Consider the following 18,360-nt stretch of genomic DNA (forward strand, 5'->3'; position numbering starts at 1 on the left):
TAATTCAGAAGATCTTAGAAGATATATTATAGAGCCACATGAAGATTTGCCAAAGCCTCTATGTCATGTTTTAGACAAATTATTTACAGAAAATGTAGGATTATTATTTTCCTTTGGAGTCCTCAGGTTGTGTGTGGTAGTACAGATTGGATCTATTCACTTTAATGGCATTGAGCTGCAATACCGCACATAACCTGAGGACAGGTGGGGCTCTATTTTTGGAAGAAATCAGATCTGGTATATATAATCCTGGATAACCCCTTTAACATGATTCCCTCTGTTGGGGAAAATAGTAACAGACCTAGGTTTTCTTCATCTACAGGAGAATGTAAGGTCCATGAGGGAGATTTATCAAGACTAGTCCAGAGAAAAAGTTGCTGAGTTGCCCATAGCAACCAATCAGATTGCTTCTTTCATTTTTGAAAAGGCCTCTGAAAAATGAAAGATCTGATTGGTTGCTATGGGCAACTCAGCAACTTTTCCTCTGGACAGGTTTTGATAAATCTCCCACCATGACCCGATGTTGAATAGACTGTGGGTGCAACAAGATAATGATTAAAATTACACAAGTACATCAATTAAAGAATGGTTGAAAAAGTCCTGAACTTAAACGGGTTATTCAGGATTAGAAGAACATAGCTGCTTTCTTCCAAAAAAAACAGCTCCACACATGTCCTCAGGTTGTGTGTGGTATTACATCTTGGGTCCATTCACTTCAACAGACTTGATCTGCAATACCACATACTGTGCAAACTGTGAGTAGCAAGAGTTTTCGTAAGAAAGGGACTATGTTTTTCTAATCCTGGATAACCCCTTTTAGGTGTTGCATGATCTGTAGAGGGCTGTGTATGCAAGGCATTCCCCGTCCAGAAATATTGTGAAACTAAAGCACATTTACAAGGAAGAATGGTCTGAAATTCCTCTTCAATGTTGTGCATATCTTATCTGAAACTACAGGAAATGTTTGGCAGAGGAGGATCTACAGGTTATCAACTGACAGGTAGGATTGTGTTATTTTTACTCCCTGCACTGTGGAGGTTTACTTAATGTGCTCAGTAAAAGAACAGTAGAACCGTTGGTGTGTTATGTGCTTATATTGATAGTGTTGATCTAGAATAGTGAATTTAAAGGGGTCCTCTGCTGGAAAACAAATGTTTTCAGATCAAATGGTGCCAGAAAGTTATACAGATTTATAAATAACTTATTTAAAAAAAATTATTATTCCTTCCAGCACTGCTGTATGCTCCAGAGGAAGCTGTGAAGTTCTTTCCAGTCTGACCACATTGCTCTCTGCTGCCACCTCTGTCCATGTCAGGAACTGTCCAGAGTAGAAGAAAATCCATTACAATATATTATATACAGGATACAAAAAATATATGTATATTATATATTGTAATACCTTCTAATGTAATAATGTAAATTATATATTGTAATTTAATATATTGTAATACCTTCAACTTGCATAACGTTTTCTCTCTTTCTGCTAGATTCTCTAGCCAATCTGTGTTTTTATCTATGGCTGAATGTTCTCTTTGCATATATATATATCTACACATCTACATATACTACTGCAATTTTCAAGTGTTGCATTTCACCATACAAAAATATCTTTTTTCTTTTTTTGTAATATATATATATGCTCCACAACTATAATGCGTTTGGTCCATTCAGCCATTACACATATCGGTACCTATTTTTCTGTGTATGTTTTTCTTCCTTTTTCCTTTCTTTTTGCATTGTGGATTATATATAACTATTTTTTCTGGTTACTATTGACAACACAGCAATATAAAGGCTTTTACTTGTAAAGAGTTAAAGGGGTAGTCCAGTGGTGAAAAACTTATCCCCTATCCTAAGGATAGGGGATAAGTTTGAGATCGCGGGGGGTCCGACCGCTGGGGCCCCCTGCGATCTCTCTGTACGGGGGCCAGGCTCTCCGGCCAGATAGCGGGTGTCGACCTCCGCACGAAGCGGCGGCCGACACGCCCCCTCAATACATCTCTATGGCAGAGCCGGAGATTGCCGAAGGCAGCGCTTCGGCTCCGCCATAGAGTTGTATTGAGGGGGCGTGTCGGCCGCTGCTTCGTGCAGAGGTCGACACGCCCCCTTCCTGCGGGCTGTCGGGGCCCCATACAGGAGATCGCAGGGGGCCCCAGCGGTCGGACCCCCCGCGATAAGTTGTTCACCACTGGGTCACCACTGGACTACTCCTTTAAGACGTCGGATCGAACTTCATCCGGATCACCTGGATGCGGGCTGACCCCACGCCTCCCTACAGATATATATATATGTGTGATAAACTCACTTTTAATATGTACGACTAAGGGTGCACTATGACACCTGAAATGCGTCACATTGTCCATGTGTGTTCCTGTATGCTGGCTTTTTATTCAATAAAGAAAAACCCTCTCTTTTTGGCACAATATCCTTCCGCTGGACATTTCTTTTTATTGCTGTTCTACTTTGTGTGCCTGTTATAGCACAGTCCGGGCGAAGAAACGATAGCACGGTGAGCTGGATTTCGTGTCTACTATATTTGTAATTTAAAAATCTGTATAACTTTCTGGCACCAGTTGATTTGAAAACATTTTTTTCCGCTTTAACAACAAATCAGATCACATTTTATTAGAAATCAATGCAGAAATCCAGTTAGTTCCAAAGCTTTCACTTACTGTTTCTTTTGGGCACTAGGGTAGTAGTGCCTGAGGGCACGTCTCCTGAGATCAGTTGGTTCTGTATTATGTTCTCCTCAAATAGAGCTTAGTGCCACAATTGATGAGTTGTGGCAAGGTACCCCTGGGCTGGTAAGGGTCTGCCCCTACCCACATACATTAGACTGTTTGGCAGAACCTATTGTTGATTATTACCATCAGATTTAATCATTTACATCATTTTTTTCTTAGAATAATAGGTTCAAGGTTAATGTTTCTTGTTACGGTAGATCGCATTGATCTTTCTAACATTAAGGGTCACATACCTTCTCTTCACTAGGCGTCTGATTATACACAATTCTATTTTGACGGGAGTTGAACTGGATTCCAAAGCAAGGATGTGAAATTCTCTTTTTCCAGCTAGGACCCTGTAATGTCAGAAGAGGTCAATATAATTTTCCTTTCTCTCAGTAGATCTACATATGTAAGTGTCACAGACTTATTTGAATGTATCTTTGATATGTTCTCTGCCCAGTGAGTCCGGACTGTTGTTAACCTTATCCTAAAAAAAACTCACAATCTTGGAGGGGACATCATTCTATTAGTTTAGATAGGGTTATTAAAATATGGATAGTAACAAAGTCCCAGTCCTCAAATAATTCAACCAAAAATTGGATGTACAATGGATATTAGGTGAAAAAAGTATTTAATATTTAACCTGTTGGGGACAGATGGCGTACAGGTACGCCCTCACGTCCTGGTACTTAAGAACAGAGGGCGTACCTGTAGGCCCTACGTATTTCCGATCACCACCGCTCGCTGGTTAGTGATCGGACCATGATGACTGCTGATATCTATCAGCAGGCATCCCGTGGCAATGCCCAGGGGGGTCCTGAGACTCCCCCATGTTGGCAATCACCACAAATCGTCGGTCAATTCAGACTGGCGATTTACGGTAATTCACGGCCAATCGGGTCACTGGTGGCCCGATCGCCCGGAAAATAAGAATGATCGCAACTATCAGAGAAAGCTCCGATCATCCTAAAGGATAGTAGTGAGGTGGCAGGGGTGCCACCTCCTCCTATCCCCTGCCATTGGTCGATCAGGACTGACCGACTAATGGCAGTTGGGGGCGGGGGGTGTTAAAGTTAATTTCCCCTGCTCTGCCCACCGATTGAAGTCCAGGCATTGCGGGGGGAACAAGTGCAGCGAGGGGGGAGCATGGTCAGCTTACCAGGCAGCATCAGAGCGGCGGCAGCCGCAGGGACATCGGGTGATGGCAGGAGGAGGAAGGCCGGAAAGTGCGGCGGTAGAGGAGGCTGCAGTGAAGATCGCTGGTACGTGATCTTCACTGTGGCCTACTAAAAGTTGCAAAACTACAACTCCCAGCATGCCCAAACAGCTAAAGGCTGTCTGGGCATGCTGGGAGTTGTAGTTTTGCAATATCTGGAGGGCCACAGTTTGGAGACCACTGTGTAATGGTCTCCAAACTGTGGTCCTACAGATGTTGCAAAACTACAGCTTTCAGCATGCTCTGACTGTCTGGGTATGCTGGGAGTTGTAGTTTTTCAACATCTGAAGTGGCACAGTTTGGTGACCACTATACGGTGGTCTCCAAACTGTAGCCCTCCAGATGTTACAAAACTACAATTTCCAGCATGCTCAGACAATCAGGGATGCTGGGCTGTGTAGTTCTGGGACAGTCTGTGCATGCTTGGAGTTGTAGTTTTGCAACATGTGAAGGGCTACAGTTTGGAGACCACTACTTAGCGGTCTCCAAACTGTTCTTCCCCAGTTGTTGCATAACTACAACTACTAGCATGCCTTTCGGCTGTCAGTGCATGCTGGGAGTTGTAATTTTGCAGCAGCTGTAGACACACTGGTTGGGAAACACTGAGCTAGAGTCTGTTTCCTAACTCAGTTATTCCAAACCGTGTGCCTCCAGCTGTTGCAAAACTATAACTCCCAGAATGCACTGACAGACCTTACATGCTGGGAGTTATAGTTTTGCAACAGCTGGAGGCACATGGGTTGGAATCACTGAGCTAGAGTCTGTTTCTTAAATCAGTGGTTCCCCACCAGTGTGCCTACAGCTGTTGCAAAACTACAACTCCCAGCATGTACGGTCTGTCAGTGCATTCTGGGAGTTTTGCAACAGCTGAAGGTTTGGGGTGCCCCCCAATGTGAATGTACAAGGTACATTAACACGAGCGGGTTTACAGTGGGTTTCCTCCTACATGTTTGAGCTGCAGGCAAATTTTCCGCCGCAGTTTAAACTCCCAGTGGAAAACTCACTGTGAACTATGCCTGTGTGAATGTACCCTAAAAACACTACGCTAACACAAAATGAAAAGTGAGACACTACATACACACCCTTACACGTCCCCCCCCCCCTATAGAATTGAAAAACATCTCATGCAGCAGTGTTTCCTAAACAGAGCCTCCAGCTGTTGCAAAACAACAATTCGTAGTATTGCCGGACAACCATTGACTGTCCATGCGTGCTGGGAGTTTTGAAACTCTGAAGGCGCCCTGTTGGGGAAACACTGCCGTAGGGTTTTGGTGGAGACAAGCCCCATCCTTGTATCCGGGTCCGCCCCTATTGCAAATTTCTAATTTAGGCCTCAAATGCACATGGCGCTCTCACTTCGGAGCCCTGTCGTATTTCAAGGTAACAGTTTAGGGCCACATATGGGGTATTTCCGTAATCAGGAGAAATTATGTTGCAAATTATGGGGGAATTTTTCTCCTATTACCTCTTATGAAAAGGAAAAGTTAGGGGCTCCACCAGCATGTTAGTAGTGTAAAAAAGTAAAAAAATGTACTCTAACATGCTGATGTTGCCCCATACTTTTCATTTTCACAAGAAATAAAAGGAGAAAAAGAAAAAGACCCCCAAAATTTTTAATGCAATTTCTTCCGAGTACACAAATACCCCATATGTGGGCGTAAAATGCTCTGCGGACGCACAACAAGGCTCAGGAGTGAGAGCGCCATGTACATTTGAGGCCTAAATTGGTGATTTGCACAGAGGTGGCAAATGTGACCCCATTTTGGAAACTACACCCCTCAAGGAACGTAACAAGGGGTATAGTGAGCCTTAACACCCCAAAGGTCTTTGACAAATTTTTGTTAAAGTTGGACTTGGAAAACAAAAATTAGTTTTTTTTCCTGAAATGCTGGTGTTACCCCAAATTTTTCATTTTCACAATGGGTAATAGGAAAAAAGGCTCCCAAAATTTGGATAGGGGATAAAATGTTTTTGCCCGGAATACCCCTTTAACGTTATCTAGGACTGTCTATACAATTTAACCTATTACTCTCCAGCTTACCTTTGCATTACAGTATCCATCTTTTATACCAATAGGATTTATTCATGTTTATTCTTGTTTGGGTCATTTTATCCTTAATGTACATGACTTTTTTTTCATTGATTGTACCACTTGTTATTCAAATGTTTTATAGGTGATTCTTTTATATGTGTTATTAAATATTAAATACTATTTTCACCTAATATCCATTGTACATCCATTTTTGGTTGGAGTATTTGAGGACTGGGACTCTGTTACTATTAATTTCTCACATGTTTACCCAGTTTACCTCGCACTATTTTTGCTGTTGATCTTTTCCATCCTTTTGTTATTTATTATAACATGGGCCTTGTCTTAGATCACTTGGTCTTTGCAGGTTGTATATCATTTAAATTCCTATAGGTGGCACCAGAGTGCAAGATGTCTTCCTCCAGGAGGATAGCTAATTGGCATATTTTTTCCCAGCGGAGCATTGCATGGCCTTCAAGATTCCCAACCCCAATTTGGACAATTACAAATCGTGGACAAATTCCTTCTATTTTACTTTTTTCTCTCTAAGTAGTAACAAAGCCATTTGTCTCTTGTCTGCTTTTCTTACTGAAGCCAGAAGAGATATAGCAGTGGACGTTTGATGTAATGGTTGACGCATAAGGCTTAGTTCTAAGGCCGGGTTCACACTGCGGAATTTCCGAGCGTAATTCTGCCTGGAAATTACAGCCGGAAATTCTGATGCAGCAAAATCCCATTGTTGCAAATGGATATTCTGCACACCTCAGAATATGAGCATCCTAAAATCTGCTGCTGAAAGAGTGATCTCAGTCATTGTTTTTGCAGAATGTGTGTGAAATGCATTGCATCTATAGGAACGGCAAAGTCCACATGATCCAGCCAACTGATTAAGCCGGTCATGAATGATGCCGCCCTCGGAATCTCCGGCTAGAGATTCCGTAGACTGAACCCAGCCGTGCTCCACAAGTAAATTGGAATGGATGGATGATGTCATGGTAAACAGTTTGACAAAAAATATTTTGACATACATTAAAATATATATATATATATATAAAAGGGTTATCTATCTCTCATATAAGGTAGTGATGGCATATTACTAGGAGATCATCTGGAATCCCCACATGACAATAAAGGGGACACTGATATCCTGCTGCAGTTTCTTTCCTACAAAGTGGTGCTACTGCTACTGGCTTCATTCACTTGAATGTCACTGCCATCACCGTATGAAAGAATTAAATTAACACTTGCTAAATGTTTATCAGGGTAACAGTAGAGCAGGTCTATAAACCAGACAACACATCCGCAAATTCAAAGGGCTCAACAAATACAATTTTTCCAAAACCAGCACCACCCCTTCCCTCAGGCTGTGTGTGGTATTACAACTTGGCTTTATTTATTTCAATTATTTTGAGCTGTATAAACCACACACAACCTCCCAACTATGCACTTCAAAGTTTTCTTGTTTGTTTTTAAAGCTGATCACATTCCTCCATTCATCTTCAGATAAGTCAAGTCAAAGGGAAAAGTAAGGAAGGACACATCTGTACTTGCTCATGAATGTTTCTGCTGTTAGCAACCGGCCTTATAGAGCCAAGTGGTGCAAAAAGTTAAAGTGTACTTGTCATCAATAAAAACTTTTGATATAATGTAGATAATACCATTAAATGACTATTTGTAATATACATTGGTTAAAAAAAAATGTATATTTTTGTCCCTGCAGCTATTGCCTGTGTGTCTCTATGAGGAGTGCAAAAACAGGAAGTGAGGGTGGACAAGCAGGGCTCTGTACACTGAGGACAAGCCGGGCTCGGTACACTGAGGACAAGCAGGGCTCTGTACACTGAGGACAAGCAGGGCTCTGTACACTGAGGACAAGCAGGGCTCTGTGCAGTGAGGACAAGCATGGCTCTGTACACTGAGGACAAGCAGGGCTCTGTACACTGAGGACAAGCAGGGCTCTGTGTAGTGAGGACAAGCAGGGCTTTGTACACTGAGGACAAGCAGGTATCTGTACACTGAGGACAAGCAGGGCTCTGTACACTGAGGACAAGCAGGGCTCTGTACACTGAGGACAAGCAGGGCTCTGTACACTGAGGACAAGCAGGGCTCTGTACACTGAGGACAAGCAGGTATCTGTACACTGAGGACAAGCAGGTATCTGTACACTGAGGACAAGTAGGGCTCTGTGCAGTGAGGACAAGCAGGGCTCTGTACACTGAGGACAAGCAGGTATCTGTACACTGAGAACAAGCAGGGCTCTGTGCAGTGAGGACAAGCAGGGCTCTGTACACTGAGGACAAGCAGGGCTCTGTACAGTGAGGACAAGCAGGGCACTGTACACTGAGGACAAGCAGGGCTCTGTACACTGAGGACAAGCAGGGCTTTGTACACTGAGGACAAGCAGGGCTCTGTACACTGAGGACAAGCAGGGCTCTGTACACTGAGGACAAGCAGGGCTCTGTACACTGAGGACAAGCAAGGCTCTGTGCAGTGAGGACAAGCAGGGCTCTGTACACTGAGGACAAGCAGGGCACTGTACACTGAGGACAAGCAGGGCTCTGTGTAGTGAGGACAAGCAGGACTTTGTACACTGAGGACAAGCAGGGCTCTGTACACTGAGGACAAGCAGGGCTCTGTACACTGAGGACAAGCAGGGCTCTGTGTAGTGAGGACAAGCAGGACTTTGTACACTGAGGACAAGCAGGGCTCTGTACACTGAGGACAAACAGGGCTCTGTACACTGAGGACAAGCAGGGCTCTGCACACTGAGGACAAGCAGGGCTCTGTACACTGAGGACAAGCAGGGCTCTGTGCACTGAGGACAAGCAGGGCTCTGTGCACTGAGGACAAGCAGGGATCTGAGCAGTGAGGACAAGCAGGGATCTGAGCAGTGAGGACAAGCAGGGGTGTGAACAAGCATGGCTCTGCCAGTGAGGACAAGCAGGGCTCTGTACACTGAGGACAAGCAGGGCTCTGTACACTGAGGACAAGCAGGGCACTGTACACTGAGGACAAGCAGGGCTCTGTACACTGAGGACAAGCAGGCTCTGTACACTGAGGACAAGCAGGGCTCTGTGTGGTGAGGACAAGCAGGGATCTGTACACTGAGGACAAGCAGGGATCTGTACACTGAGGACAAGCAGGGCTCTGTGCACTGAGGACAAGCAGGGCTCTGTGCACTGAGGACAAGCAGGGCTCTGTACACTGAGGACAAGCAGGGCTCTGTACACTGAGGACAAGCATGGGCTCTGTACAGTGAGGACAAGCAGGGCTCTGTACACCGAGGACAAGCAGGGCTCTGTACACTGAGGATAAGCAGGGCTCTGTGCAGTGAGGACAAGCAGGGATCTGTACACTGAGGACAAGCCGGGCTCTGTACAGTGAGGACAAGCAGGGCTCTGTACACTGAGGACAATCATGGGCTCTGTAAAGTGAGGATAAGCAGGGCTCTGTACACTGAGGACAAGCAGGGCTCTGTACACTGAGGACAAGCAGGGCTCTGTACACTGAGGACAAGCAGGGCTCTGTGCAGTGATGCTCTGTGATATGCTCCCGGCTAACACATGAGGATGATTGACAAGCCAGGAGACTGCACAAAGCCCTGCTTGTCCTGTCCTCACTTCCTGTATTTGGACTCCTCACAGACAATAGCTGCAGGGACAGCACTTTTTCACTCATAAATATGCCATTTTTTTTAACCAATGTATATTACAAATATACATATAATGGTATATTATCTACATTATATAAAAAGTTTTTGTTGACGACAGGTACACTTTAATCTAATCCCTTATTCTATTTTTCTTATACTCCAGTAAATAAGTTATGGTTTACCAGATGCTTATTTGCTTACCTCTATATTCTCTAGACCACAGATCAGACCATAATAACCAGATAGCTAAAGATAATCCCCTTTAAAGAAGCAGTCCAGGAATTTTCTAGAATCGAGCCTCTATTATAAGAAAATAAGGCAGAGGTCCTTGTGTATGCCTTCTGCTTGCCTGTTATAGCTAATGTGGCAGACGTGAGATTTCTGTATTTCTGATTACAAAATGTCTCTGAAATGACTTGATAATGCAGCCTACATGTCCTATAAATTCTCTGATTGTGCAGAGAGAGGGTAGGGTGTTTGATCACTGTACCTGTTATCTAGTGCTGTAGGTCACCCAGGTGAACTCATTAGAGTCATAAGTGGGTTGGTGTCATGCTACATGCAGTTTGGATGCATTATCTTATTCAAAGTGTTTTTAGAGAAATATTGCTATAAGGAGAAAGTAATTTGACCTATAATCACAATCAAGATATCTAAAAAAAAAAAATTTAAAATTATTTAGGCTATGCTGATTTTTAATAGCCTTTTTTGCACAATTTTTGTGCATTTTTTAATTTACCTAAATTGAAACAAAAATCACAATTTTTTACAGTGATTTGTCCAATTGCTATAAAACAGCATTTTGGGGTAAATCATGGCAAAAACTGAAAAAGATGCAGCAAGAGACCCAATGTGTGAGAACAGCCGAAAGAGAGGTGTATAATTACTATATATTCTGATCCCATAGAGATAGGAGCTGGGAGGGATGGGGAGGAATCTGAGAGTTAGTAGGAGGGATTTGGTAGGTGATGATGCCATCTTGTAGTTTACATGAAATCAGAACCCAGAACTGACATCCTTTTCTGACACATTAAGCACTGGAAGGTTTGGAGGGTCATACTGGTGATCACATGACCAAGGTACTGTAATGAGACCTATGGATGTAGCTGCACTGGAAGAAAACAGATGGATCTGTAGGACTAGTTATAGTAAGTGTGCATGAAGTGGGCAAAAAAAAAACCTGGAGTGCTTCTTTAAGTTTCCAGGATACAATTCAAGAAGACTAAGTCTTACACAATGACTGCTTACTCTTCAATCTTATGGAATAAATTCAAAGTATTCTTACTTCAAAATTTTGAGGTTCTTCTTCGTCTTCCACTTTGATTTCGGTCATAGACTCGTTGGCTTCACGGACATCCGGCACATTTTTCCACTCCAAGCTCAAGTCATTGGTTAACCCACTTGGCTTGTCGTCCGAGTCATCAATGATAGAGTCTAGGTCCGACAGGGGTAGGTGCATTCCAGAATTTCCTACTTTAAGATCTGAATTTAGGCTTTTCCTTTTTATGAGGGATCTCCAATCCAGATATCTTCGCTTGACCTCGGTCCCCGTCCTCTGTTCCCCTTCCCCTAGCGCATTCACACATTCTGCTATTTCTTCCCAGGCTTTGCGCTTCATTTCGTTTATTGTAGTGTTGAGCTGCTTGGAAAAAATGACATCTCTTCTCTTTTTTATCTCGGTTAGTAAAGTTTGCGTTTCTTGGACACTGAAATTACTTTTCCGCTTTCTCTTCAGCTGCTTTATCATAGAAGGCTGCAAGGTCATTTTCTTCACATCAGCAGTAACACCGAGATGAGTCCGAGATGGAAAGATCTGCGGCAGCTGCTTCTTTCTGCTGAATTTGGCCAGTTTTAATGATTAGGTAGTTGCCTATAGAGAATTCTGAAAACAAAAATACATTGTTAAGAAATGGACTTATGGGGGTAGTTCTGCAATTAAAAAAAAATTGTTGATAAAAGCCCAATACAAAGTAATCTAACTTTATATTAAGCTTTTATTTCTGAATCAGTATGATTTCATCACTTCTTATACCTACCTATATTGATGGTTGTCCCTGAAATTCAGTGCTTAGTTGCCATTATGTTTCAATGAATCACTGTTTTTAATCCTCATTCTGGTCAGGAGTAGTGTTGAGCGGCATAGGCCATATTCGAATTCGCGAATATTCGCGAATATATGGACGAATATTCGTCATATATTCGCGAATATTCGCATATTCGTTATATTCTCGTTTTATTTTCGCATACGCGAAATTCGCGTATGCGAAAATTAACATATGTGAAAATTAGCATATGCGAAATTAGCATACGCGAAAATTCGCATATGCGAAAATTAGCATATGCGAATTTTCGCGCGCCAGTCTCACACAGTAGTATTAGAACCTTCTTTACACCACACAAGCTGGAAGCAGAGAGGGATGATCACTGTGATGTGTATTGTGAAGAAAAAAAAAAAAAAAAAACGAATATTCGTAATTACGAATATATAGCGCTATATTCGCGAAATTCGCGAATTCGCGAATATGCGATATTCGCGAATAATATTCGAATTGCGAATATTCGCGAGCAACACTAGTCAGGAGGAGGGAAGTCCACCGGGCAGTGACCAAGCATAAGGTGATCAGGGGTGGATATTAGGGAGGTCCACGGGGAGTGACCATGTATGAGGTGATTAGACGTGGGTATTAGGGAGGAGGGAGGTCCACTAGGCAGTGGCTGAAGGTGATTAGGGGTAGGTTTTAGGGAAGAGGGAGGTCCACAGGGGAGTGACCAATTATAAGGTGATTTGGGGTAGGTATTAGAAAGAAGGGCAGTCCACAGGGGAATGACCAAGTATGAGGTGATTAGGGGTGGGTATTAGGAAGTAGGGTAGTCCACAGGAGAGGGACCAAGTATGAGATGATAAGGGTTAGGTATTAGGGAGGAGGACGGTCGACCTGGGAGTGACCAAGTATGCGGTGATTAGGGGTAGGTATTAGGAAGGAGGACGGTCAACAGGAGAGTGATCAAGTATGAGGTGATTAGAATTAGTTATTAGACAGGAGGACGGTACACAAGGGAGTGACCAAGTATGAGGTGATTAGGGGTAGGTATTAGGAAGGAGGGTGGTCAACAGGAGAGTGACCAAGAATGAGGTGATTAGAGGTAGGTATTAGGAAGGAGGGCAGTCCACAGAAAAGTGACCAAGTATGAGGTGATTAGGATTAGGTATTAGGAAGGAGGATGGTCCACAGGGGAGTGACCAAGTAGGAGGTGATTAGGGGTAGGTATTAGGAAGGAGGGTGGTCAACAGGAGAGTGACCAAGTATGAGGTAATTAGGGGTAGGTATTAGGAAGTAGGGCAGTCCACAGGAGAGTGACCAAGTATGAGGTGATAAGGGTTAGGTATTAGGAAGGAGGACGGTCCACCTGGGAGTGACCAAGTATGCGGTGATTAGGGGTGGATATTAGGGAGCAGAGAGGTCCACTGGGCAGTGACCAAGCATGCAAAGTATGGCACTGCCTGATGTGGAAGTATGGTGCCTTCATACAGCGTGACAGAGGGCCTACAGAGCCCCTGCAGGATCTTGAGTTTTAATGCACCATCAGATAACCTCTCTAAGGATAATGATATTGCTAAAATATGTCATCCAATTCTTGGGAATCTGAGTTATGTGACCCTGTTGATTGCTAGAATAAAGTGTCACCAGCTCTAGGAAAGCGCCATATGACTATGTCTTCTGTCAGCTCCACTTAACAGTTTCTAAAAGACTACTTGATCTGCCCATTGTCATCAAGGAACAATTATTGCCAAGTGATGTCAACAGGAAAAAAGAAGCACCAAAATGTTTAGAGCAGATACAGCTTTGTTGTAGCAATAGGGGCTTTGTCTACTGTCAGCTCCACTGTACATTCTTCATAGGCCACATAGGCAGCAAAATGTTGGGTTTCACCTTGTTCTAACAATGGGGGGGGGGGGGGGTCAAAACAGTGTGACCCACAAATCAGACAATGAGGGCAGCATACTGTATAAGTGGGAGGTCCGGTAGTACTGATAAAAGGTTATTAGAATAAACTTCTAAAGTGTTCAAGACTTTGTATCATGAACATGGTAAAAATTTCAGTTTCTTAATGTGGGAGTACGGGGCAATGTTTGCATACCATCTCCGGAGGTGATATCTATCTTATAATTATAATGTGTCTATAACTTTAGGTAACTATTAAGAATATGCTGTTGTATGTATGTACATGAGTAGTACCCCTATTTCTGTCCATTTATTTTTAGTTCTTCCCGAGCTAGTGGGTGGGGCCGAAACTCTATGATATCTCCCATACACTTCACATACATAGAACAGGGGACTCTTCTTTATAGCATGCCCTAAGGAGCAGAAGCTTGGATGACAGTATAGAGCAGTACTGAACAGTGTAATTTTTGAATCCAGCCCTGGGATGAGATCTCATATTCACTATAAGCGTCTTTAGTCTCTTTGCAGTCTTTCTGTCTACTCTATTCTCTGTCTCTCCCGCCACCCCTCTCCTTCTTACACTGCCCCCCCCCCCTTCTTACACTCCCTTTTTTTCCCTCCCCTCTCCATAGACTTCTATGAGCACCATGTAACCTGATCCTTTGGTGAGCTGATACAAGAGATAGGGGAAGGGTTTGGGTAAAAAAGGGGCCTGATGGAGAAAGAGTAATTTTTCTCTGATTTGATATTGTTCTGTTTCTTATATTCACTTGTACTATTGATTTATACAAAGTCTGGTATACTTTTAAATAAATGGGCCACTGATTTAATGAACGGACATTCTGGGTGCATAAGGGGAATCTGTCAGCTCTGTATCATGCTTAAAGCTCAGATGTCAACTAGGTGATGGTGAGCTGCAGCATTCCTGCCTCCTCCCTCCTCCACCCTTGTATGATTGTTCTACAGGGCTCCGTAATGAAAGCCAAGCAGAGAGGAGTGGGAGGAAGTGTGCATGCTGCAGCTCAGCAACACTTCCTTGACACTTGAGCGTAAAAAAAAAAACAGGAAATAAAAAGAGAGAGAGGCGCTATATATTCTTGCATTCCTCAGTACATTATCATACACTTCCACCATCTATTATTAGCCAAATGACTGATACATTCACACTCCATATCCCTCTCACCCAGTGCTGCTTAAAGGACTAGACCACTGTTTCCCAACCAGAGTGCCTCCAGCTGTTGCAAATCTACAACTCCCAGCATGCCCGGACAGCCAAAACCATGCTGGGAGTTGTAGTTTTGCGACAGCTGGAGGCAACCTGGTTGGGAAACACTGGACTAGACTGTCAAGGGTAATAATTATAAAAATGTGGTCAATGTGAAAGTGTAGCTGCAAAATCCTAAAATCATGTTCTGTAGATCCTTAGCAAATGTCAAGAAATTATCCTATTAGGGGCCAAATGTTAATGCAATCTCAGTTTACTTTCATTGCCAGGAAACTTGCACATACAGTACCTTATCCTGGCTCTAAGCTGAGAAGTGGATGTGATTGTATCCAGTCTAGACAATGCTCTGTAAGCTAAATACATCAATGGCGGCTGCACAAATCACTCTACTAGTTTGCTACAATATACCCAGGCTGTTAAGCTCAGAGAGGGTTGTTTAGACTGGATATAGTTGTCTCCACTTCTGTGCTGAGAGTAGGACCAGCTACATTCAATGTATCAGTATAAAGTCTAGGTTGTTTAGCTCACAGGGCATTGTCTAGACTGCATTTTCATCTGCTGCCACACTTTTAGAGAGATGACTACTAACCTCAATGAGAAACAGCCAAACTCAATGGGGGAGACTTATCTTAAAGGAGTACTCCAGGATGGGAAAATTGCCCGTCATACTGCCTGCAGTAAAAAAATAAAGAGGTACATACCTACCATCGCTCCCCCGATGCCTCCGGTAACCTGCTCCGATCTCCACCGCAATCCTCTTCCTGGTTGCCGGTGGTCGGCGAGTCATACTGCACTCAGCCAATCAACGGCCGCAGCGAAGTCCCGCCTCGGCCAGCCATAGGCTGAGCGGCAGTGTGACGTTTTCAGCCCCGACACCTGCTGCCACCGGTAACCCGCACTGCCGCTCAGCCTATTGCCGTCCGAGGCGGGACTTCGCTATGACTCGCCGACCACCGGACACCAGGAAGAGTATCGCGGCGGAGACCGGAGCGGGTTACCGGAGGAGCGACGGAAGGTATGTACTTCTTTGTTTTTTTTACTGCCGGCAGTATGACGGGCAATTTTCCCATCCCGGAGTACTCCTTTAACTTGTGCAGAGGAAGTATTGACCAGTTGCCCATAACAACCAATCAGATCGCTACTTTCATTTTTTTTAAAAGACCTCTGAAAAATGAAAGAAGCGATCTGATTGGTTGCTATGGGCAACTGGTAAACTTTTCCTCTGAGTTTTGATAATATTTTTGCCTCTGACTTTTGATAAATCTCCCCCAATGTGTTCTGCTTTTCCCATAAATCCTATTGAAGCGATCTACTCTGTTTTTGTAAGCCCTATGAAGTTCTGTGGAAGCTACAGCTGTGTTTGGAGAGAAAAGAGTATAAAAGAGGTGTCCCCACTAGGCGCTATCTCCAGACGAATGAATAAAAGATGAGGAAAATCCACTTTTTTCAATAAAAACTTGTTTATTGAATAAAACAAAATAAAATAACAGACTACATCAAAGCAAGACGCGTTTCCGGTGTTGTACCACCCTTCCTCATACGCAACTGAGGAAGGGTGGTACAACACCCGAAACGCGTCTTGCTTTAATGTAGTCTGTTATTTTATTTTATTCAATAAACAAGTTTTTATTGAAGAAAGAGGATTTTCATAATCTTTTATTCCTTCGTCTGGAGATACCCATACCGGTCCCACGTAGTTGGCACCGGTCGAATCCTAGACAGCTTGCAAGTCTCCTAGAGTACCCCAACTACAGGGGAGATATGCATAACCTCAAGGTTACATCCAGGTGAGAGTCCCATCACAGACCCTCACAGACAGACACTTGGACCCACAGAATGATATGAGGCGCTGTCCTCAAATTTTTTTTGTCTCTTTCTCCACAAGGTGTATTTGAAGGCAGCGTGCTACTCTGTTTCCTTCACGCACTATGATATGGGGGTAACGCACCAAGGAAAGTACATAAAGAAGTAGGGACTCCTGTCTATTGTTGGATTCCATGCTCCCATAGCTATAAAACTGACTCACAACACATCCGATGGGCCAATTGGGAGAGCGACTGGCGCTGTAAATGTAGTAAGTGGTGATGCACATAGCACAGTGTACGTATCACCACTGACACATAATTATCTGTATTGCAACCACCCAGCGGCAGCATGACGCTGCAGTCGAGATAGCGGAAAACACTAGAACTTACTGTAGTGAAATTAGCTATTTCTATACTCCAGTGGGACTCACCACATACCTATAAGGGCAGTTTCACACTAGCATAATACAGAAGCATTTTTACATCCGTATTATGGCTCCAAATCCTGGCCTGACGATGGGTCATCAGACCTTTGGCCCAATTGGGACAAAAAATGCATCCGTATTATGGTAATGTAAAACCAGCTTGATAGCACTGTGTCTTAGGGCTCTTTCACATGCACTAGAAGCTATATTCAGGGCTTCATATTAAATCTTATTTCAGAAAAAAATAGCAAAATACATATCATACTGTACTATTTATTCTGGTAAAATGATGTACACCCTTTTGCAAACCTGATGGACCCCATTAAAGTGGTGTGAACCAAGCCTAACACTGTTGCCCGATGCTTTAGAACCACGGGTTAATTTCAACCCATGTGACATCAACACAGGGTTTGCATTTCCCGTAGAAGTGAGCTACTCTGTTTCTGTAACTAACATTCAATCCTATGGAAATTACAAATGAAGCAGCCACCAAACACATCAGTAGTGCGCTGCTCTGTGTTCTTTCAACCCAAAATGCCAAGGGGTGATCAACTAATATCTCTAAAGGACCACTTGGCCCAAAGGGCCACAAACACCCCTTTCTAAAAGTACTCCCTTGGTAAAACTTAAAGGGGTACTCCGCCCCTAGACATCTTATCCCCTATCCAAAAGATATGCATAAGATATCTGATTGCGGGGGCCCGCCGCTGGGTACCCTTGCGATCTTGGCTGTGGCACCCCAGTCATCCGTTCCATGGAGCGAACTTCACTCAGTGCCGAATGACTGGTGATGCGGGCCGGAGGCTCGTGATGTCACGGCCATGCCCCCTCAATGCAAATCTATGGGAGGGGGTGTGACTACCATCACGCCCCCTCCCATAGACTTGCATTGAGGGGGCGTGGCCGTGACATCATGTTGGGCGTGCCAGTGATGTCACAAGTCTCTGGTGCTGCACCCGATGCTCTAAACAAATGGTGGGTGCAGCAGGGAGATCGTGGGGGGCCCAAGCGGTGGGACCATCTGCGATCAGACATCTAATCCTCTATCCTTGGCATAGGGGATAAGATGTCTAGGGGTGGAGTACCCCTTAAAATTTTAATGATACTATCCTTAATATGGATGCAGAGTTGTATACACTCCTAATAAAACACATAACGGCCTAAAAACATAAAAACATTGTACCACACACCAGCTTTAGAACAACCCTTGAATAAGTGCACTAATTTACACACACTCTATTAGTAATTCTAAACAGCAGAATCCAGTATTCTCAGTTTATGGGGAATTAAACCCTATTATGTAAAGCTTTCTCTGATTTTCTATAGATAGAGGGAGCT

At 43.6% G+C, this 18,360-nt stretch overlaps 1 protein-coding gene across 3 annotated transcripts in view; it reads right to left on the reverse strand.

The window, feature by feature from the left end:
- MSANTD4 (Myb/SANT DNA binding domain containing 4 with coiled-coils) overlaps window positions 1–18,360 on the reverse strand; it is a 33,046-nt gene that overhangs the window by 13,042 nt on the left and 1,644 nt on the right. The window contains exons 1-3 of one of the 3 annotated variants that reach the window (XM_056561608.1): window positions 11,660–11,722; window positions 10,909–11,505; window positions 2,978–3,079 (exon numbers count right to left, since the gene is read on the reverse strand). In XM_056561608.1, the coding sequence (XP_056417583.1) occupies window positions 2,978–3,079; window positions 10,909–11,388 (582 nt within the window). In that variant the 5' untranslated portion in view covers window positions 11,389–11,505; window positions 11,660–11,722. Of the gene's footprint in view, window positions 1–2,977; window positions 3,080–10,908; window positions 11,506–11,659; window positions 11,723–18,360 lie in introns of those variants that run through there. The other 2 variants (XM_056561607.1, XM_056561609.1) reach the window with 2 other exon arrangements.

The sequence above is a fragment of the Hyla sarda genome, chromosome 2 (assembly GCF_029499605.1).
Source record: "Hyla sarda isolate aHylSar1 chromosome 2, aHylSar1.hap1, whole genome shotgun sequence".
NCBI lineage: Eukaryota > Metazoa > Chordata > Amphibia > Anura > Hylidae > Hyla > Hyla sarda.